The following is a 6,787-nucleotide window of genomic DNA, read 5'->3' on the forward strand; positions in this document are numbered from 1 at the left end:
CAAGACATTTTTAACACTAATTTATGGTGATAGGTTGGGGGAGTTATTCAAATAGAAAAGTCACTCGATCTTATAATAATTATTGCAAGTCAATGTCCTCTGAAAAACTTCTTGTACGATCGAACTAACTACTCTAAGATTGATTTTCTATTCTTCCTTTATGGAAAGATAATCTAGGGTATGTTTGACAATAGACATGAACGAAGCTCACTTTTTGGTATGTTAGGATTAATCCGGTAAGAATGCTCTTCTTTGAAAATTGTTTTTAATTCTATATATACATGAATTAAACTACCACGTGGTGCCTAAAAACCTAGAACACAAGACCTAAACAAACTTTTCTTACTTTTAGTCAATTCCATCCTTTTAAATTTGGGTTTCATTAAACATTAACTAAAAATAATTTATTATCTCCCTAATCGTTGGTCAAAAAATCAATGTATTTTTTTTTATGCCAATTTTTTTTCGAACTCCTCACATCATGTATTGAGTAACTATAAACAAATAAATTGATGAAGTCTTGGCCTAGTGACTAGGAGTTTATGACCAAGGATTTGTGTATGATAGATCACAAATTCAAATTTCCCACACCCATTTCGGTCACGTGGTTAAACAATGAAAGTGAGCTTTAAGAAGAATAAAGACCTTTTTATTGGTTCAAAAAGATATCTTTTCAACCAAAATAAAAAATTTAATTAGATAGTTTTGTCTTATTGACTTTTTGTTATATTGTAAAGTGACTATGTAGATTATGAATAAGCAATCTTGTTTTTGTCACTCAAATTAAGTATTGTAGTCTCGTAGGTTACTTATTTAAGAATTAAATATATACGAGGTTTTTTATTTTTTATTTTTTGAAAGGAAATATACATGAGGTTAAAGGTACGCTTTAGTAGTAGAAAACAATGTGATTAGTACTTGAAAAAAAATACTATTCAATAGTTGTATCGATTTGAACAAATACCCAACTCTAAAACTACAATTCCATTTGCTACTTGTATGAGTTGTATCTTGTGAATCTCGAGTCTAAACAGTCTCAATAATACTACTTCTAGATCCAACTTATCTAACCGCATAGGTTTATTTTTTTGGGTATCAATTTCGAGGTAATAATGAAAATAGAATGGACTTTCGACACGATACCGGGTACCCAATGTCTCCCTAGCTATAATGCTAACTTGCTAAGTAAATACTACCAAATACCCCCAAATGGGTGACAATGGCACAATTGAAAACATTGCACAACAAAGCCCAATTCCTTTCTAAGGCTAAGGCTGGCTATCTATTGAACCACATTCACCAATCTGAACCAAACCACAAATTGACCAGGTCCAGTTTTCAATTTCGGATCACGTAAAGTTTGGAAAAAGTGACCAAAAAAACAAGAAAAAAGAAAACTTTTCTGCCCAGAAGATCTAAAGAAGAGTGAGAGTGGAATGGAAGTTCTTGGAAAAGCTTGCTTATCTTTATTACCCACAAAATTTTCACTTGAAAATGGCATCAGAAGCAAAAAATTAATTACCAATTTCAGTTTTCCTGCTACTGTAAAATCTGGGATTTGCTGCAAATTATCTGGTAATGAGAATGAAGAAAAACCCTCGAGTAATTCCATCACAATTCCCAAGAAAAGTAGGATGGAAGAATATAATATTGCCATGAAGAATATGATGAAGAACCCATATGAATATCATCATGAACTTGGTCAGTTTCTAATTTTATATCTTGATTTAATTTTTGTATAATCATGTTATTATTAAGATTATCAATTGTGGGTTTGATATGATTTGATTTGCCCAAATTTGATCTGGGTGCTTGTTAAATTTGATAAAGAGTTGATGAAAATTCAGATTCATTGGATTTTACTGTGAATTTTTAATTATAGATTAGAAAAGTATAAGCATTATCTTCAGCTTCATTAGTGGGGTGATTTAATAGATTAATGTCTTATGATCATATTGTTAAGTGGGGTTAGAATAATATCTCATTGCCACCTCTTAGAACCTTTTGCCTTATGATGTATTGGTGTGACTTTCTAATGGAACCAAAGTTAATTACTTTGTAGCTTTGAATTACATTGGACATTATGAAGATAATTAATGGATTTGTTTGCACTTAATAGTTACTCCGTAAAAATAGTCACGTTGATAGTGTAATTTGTACTAATTTTACGAAGTATGTATAATGAATGGAGACATGGAGTACTCCATATTGCATGTTTGTTGCCTTTAAGATTAAGGGTCAGTTGAAACCAACGTCTATCAATGTTGGCAATCTCTTTGAAGGCATCTGGGTTAATATTGACATTGATTTGATTTTGTTAGGATACATGTAGCGTGGCTTTCTTTTTCCTTTTATGCTTTCATTTAATTGATTATGTTTGAGCTTTGTGGCAAAGAAAGCTACTTTATGATCATATTAGTTTAATTGATCATGCTTATCATATTGGCATAAAAAATTCATTTAGCGTTGAGGATGTAATGGAACTAATTGGACTAATTGGTTCATTAATCTTTCGACAAAAAGCAAGTTAAAGGTGAAAAGACAGGGAAGGGGGGTTCAAAAGCAATTGTCTATATGAGGTTAACCATAGATAATTTAATAACATCTCCTCAAATAAGTGGAAGACTCATTAGGTTGTGAAACTTTATGTTCCGTTATGTGATATTGAGATGTGCTTTCGATGTAAATAAAAGGTAAACCATCCAATGGAATTCATCCAGTAACTGCCAAATAAAACGCGTCCCAAGATAAATTATTAGAAGTACCGCCCCAACTGAGAGAAACTTTGTGGAAAATCAGTGCATTTTTGTATCATTAAAATGACTAAGAACTATATCTCTTCCCTGCTAAGGTAAAATGCTTGATGCATATGTCACGGTCATTTCGTTGGTATATCTTGGAAGGACTTTGTCTAGAAGCAATTAGAAAATGAAACATGTATCATCAACATTGCTAAAAAAATTCTGTTTCCAACTGTATTGTTCTCGATAGAAATAATCACCATGATATCAATATGCCACTGAGTTTGGTGACTTGTCTATGAGAAATTGAGAATGATACCACATCTATGCTTTTGGAAGAGCATTTTGTTATTCAATAACTTTTGACTATAAATATGGTTTGGTCTAGTGCTTTGGCCTATGATGTACATCTATAATTTTTTGTAATGGACTTGTTTCACTTGCTAAAAAAAAGTTCTAGCTGTTGTTTACTTGAATTTTATAAGAGATGGTAACATAATTGCATATCTATGTTTGGTCATTTAGGAATGAACTACACTCTGATACTTGATAACTTAATTGTGGGCTCACAGCCTCAAAAGCCAGAAGATATTGAGCACCTGAAGCTAAATGAAAATGTAGCATACATTTTGAACCTGCAACAGGACAACGACATTGAATATTGGGGGATTGACTTTGATTCCATATTGAAACAATGTGAACAGATTGGGATTTGTCATATGAGAAAGCCTGTAAGAATATCCTATTCTCAGCTCCTCTCCTGTATATCTTGTGAATTGGCAAGGGAGGCGAAATACTCTCTTTTAGACTTCTTGACTCTTTTCTCTTATGTATTACTAGGCTAAAGATTTTGATCCAGATTCACTGAGAACCATGCTTCCCAGAGCTGTTTCGTCATTGGAGTGGGCCATATCAGAGGGGAAAGGAAGGGTATATGTTCATTGTACTGCTGGACTTGGCAGAGCTCCTGCTGTTGCAATCACCTATATGTTCTGGTTTTGTGGCATGAATGTAAGTCCTCAACTTCAAACTTTGTTGCCTTAGCTAGTAAAAATGTTTAATGTTTGAACTATAACATGACCCAAAAGGAAAAACAAGATCAGAATTCAAACTTTTCTGTTTGTGATAGTGATGATGGGGGACTTGTTTAGTTTAGTAACCAGCTAAGATTTTTACTAAATTATACGTTGGTGTTGCATGGTTGTGGTCTTGTGGAGCAGCTTAAAGAGGCATATGATGGACTTACTTCAAAACGACCTTGTGGACCCAACAAAAAAGCAATTCGCGGAGCTACTTATGATCTTGCTAAAAATGACCCTTGGAAGGAGCCATTCGAGAATCTTCCGGAGCATGCTTTTGAGGATATATCAGATTGGGAGAGGAAGCTTATTCAGGAACGTGTGCGTGCCCTTCGTGGAACATGAACCAGACGCACGGTATCTTTCTCACTTTAATCTGCTCTAGATAGATTGTTTTGGAGTCATTTCTTTCAAGTACAATAGCTGAATTGTGAGTCCAGAAACTTCGGCAACATGTGTTTGTCTTGTTTGTTACAGTTGAACTGCGCAAGTGCTAGGTCTGTGAGCTGGTTACTTTGTGTTCAAATGCTAAGTCCACAGCTTTGGTTTAGTATATAACAAGATAACCAGATTTTTTGGCTAGTGCTTAGATTGATAGAGCTTTATACATGAGACTGGTCAGTCACTTTTCATCTCTTTCTCCACCACCCCTCCCAAAAGAACATCATGAAAAGAAAAAAAACAGAACAAGGAAAAGGAAATAAGAAAGGAGAACTTTGAAACAAAATCGTCAATGTGAGATGGTGTTCATGGTCGCGGCTCTTTTGACTAGTCTTGGCATTATGCTGTCCAGAAGAAAGTGTCAAAGGGTCATGCTTTAGGACTTATACAAGTATGAAACTGAGGAAATGATGATTTCCTTATTAGACCCAATTATGACTAATGGTTCCTTGTCTAATAGCTAGCAATATTAGCATGATCAGTTTGAAAGATGATGCATATGTAAAAACTTCCTGGATGAGGCATTAAGCAAAATTACGCAAGCTAATTTTTTTCACACGTGAATATATGCTTGATTATTTATATAAACCTTAGTCAACCAAAGGCTCTCTTCAACAATAAAGATAACCCCTACCCTCTTCTAATCAGGAGCAGAATTCAAGTTTAAAGCACCTTCCTTGCCCTGCCCTGCCCTATGGAAGTGTTCATAAACATTACCCCCTATCACTTCTGCCTGTTGCAGGGATTGGAGATGCTATTTCTATGTTGCCTTAAGCCCTTAATCCTGCTATTACTGAGAACCTGTTGCCAATTTGATCCTTGAAACGCAGTGAACCTAAGAATTGATACTTGCCTCCATTTGAAATGAAACGGACATATCTATTTAACAGGTTAAATATGGTTGGATTACAATGCAACTACATACAATAAATTGGTATAACAAGTGTTAATGTCTTCATATAAAACACAAATGTTATCATTCATATTCTTGTAGATTTTGAATTTTTTGTTGGTCGGTTTCAGGAATAACAAAAGCACGTAGCTGCAAGAGCGTGCTGGAAAGTCGAGAATGATTCTGTACATTCATCATCATAAGACTGCTCATTGAAAAAGTAAAGTAATACCGTGGAATCATCATAAAATACTTGCCTGAACAGGTAGCTGAGGAAATGGTATGGTGGTCCTCTATAGCCATTACACAACACTTTTACAGTGCAGTGGAGCTCCACCAATTTGAAGACATATGGAAGTGGAACTGTGTAACATACCTCTGTATCCTGTTATTCATAGTTTACCAATATTGATGAAAGGTGTAATAAAAATGGGCGAGAGAATGATTGAGATCATCCCTATTCTGTGTCTATAATGTGATATGTAATCTCTTGCGGTGATGAATGACCGAATGTAACTATTTATAATTATTAGCCGTTGTAATATGATGATGCATTTACTAGGCTTGTATAATTCCCAATGATTGTATTAGTCCCTAGACTTTGGTTTATTCCCTAGGTTCTTTGTATAGCTTCCTTGATACTCTGTAATATTGGTATATAAATACCACAGTAATAATAGGAAGGGCGAGGGGGATTCATTCCTACATGGTATCAGGCTAGGTTAGGTTTTCTTCCATATCTATCTCTTCTTAATCTCTCTGCCTCTTTCTTCTCCTTCTTTTCGTCCACCATGGGTGACAATCCTCCAAAATCTCCCTCAATTCACCCTGCCATGACTGTGAATAATATTCGCAGCGTAATTCCCATTACCCTTGAATTAAAAAATGTTCAATACTCCTCTTGGGCAGAATTATTTAAAATTCATGCTCGTGCTCATGATGTTATCGACCACATCATCCCTCCCAAGGATAAAGATGAAACAGCCGACACCGCTCTCTGGATTCGTTTGGATGCCATTGTCCTCCAATGGATCTACAGCACGATCTCTAATGATCTCATGAACACCATTCTCGAACCTAACTCTACGGCCCAACAAGCGTGGGAACGTTTGCAAGACATATTCCAAGACAACAAAAGCTCCAGAGCAGTACAATTGGAGGGATTATTTTCAAACATTGAGATGAAAAATTTTCCGGATATTAATGCCTACTGCCAAGAGGTAAAAATGATCTCCGATCAACTAGCCAATGTCGACGCTCCGGTCAACAATCAACGCCTTGTTCTTACCCTCATTCGCGGCCTACCCAAGTCATATGATGGTGTGGCTGCCATCATTCAACAATCCGATCCTCTACCCTCCTTCTATAAGGCAAGGTCAATGCTAAGCCTCGAAGAGTCTCGCCTTGCGTCTCAAGCCACCAGCGAAGCCATCACTGCCGGTTCTGCTCTATTTGCTGCCGGAAACAATTCCGGGAACCAATCTGACGATAATCACTCCTCGAATGACACTCATGCTCGCTAAAATTACCGCGAAAACAGGGGACATAACCGCGGCAATCACGGTGGCCGGAACCGCGGTGGCGGCGGCGGCCGTGGCAGGGGCCGGAACAACGGAGGTCGCAACCACCAACGG

General features: G+C 36.3%; 1 protein-coding gene across 1 annotated transcript; it reads left to right on the forward strand.

The window, feature by feature from the left end:
- Positions 1-1,378: 1,378 nt before the first annotated feature.
- On the forward strand, positions 1,379-5,858 carry LOC145642458 (phosphoglucan phosphatase LSF2, chloroplastic-like). Its single transcript, XM_081693645.1, has 5 exons — positions 1,379-1,701; positions 3,267-3,472; positions 3,582-3,752; positions 3,962-4,177; positions 5,285-5,858. Exons 1-4 carry the CDS (start codon positions 1,437-1,439, stop codon positions 4,163-4,165), a joined length of 846 nt encoding a protein of 281 aa, XP_081549771.1. The 5' UTR covers positions 1,379-1,436; the 3' UTR covers positions 4,166-4,177; positions 5,285-5,858.
- The last annotated feature ends 929 nt before the right edge of the window (positions 5,859-6,787 follow it).

Source organism: Chenopodium album, chromosome 8 (genome assembly GCF_948465745.1).
Source record: "Chenopodium album chromosome 8, dcCheAlbu1.1, whole genome shotgun sequence".
NCBI lineage: Eukaryota > Viridiplantae > Streptophyta > Magnoliopsida > Caryophyllales > Amaranthaceae > Chenopodium > Chenopodium album.

What these genes read in the sequence shown, in the direction of transcription:
- LOC145642458 (XM_081693645.1), top strand. Translation starts at nt 1,437, where the DNA reads ATGGAAGTTCTTGGAAAAGCTTGCTTATCTTTATTACCCACAAAATTT. An exon ending in TGAATATCATCATGAACTTG is followed by an intron (nt 1,702 to 3,266) that starts GTCAGTTTCTAA and finishes TTGGTCATTTAG; the next exon opens with GAATGAACTACACTCTGATA. An exon ending in TTTGTCATATGAGAAAGCCT is followed by an intron (nt 3,473 to 3,581) that starts GTAAGAATATCC and finishes ATGTATTACTAG; the next exon opens with GCTAAAGATTTTGATCCAGA.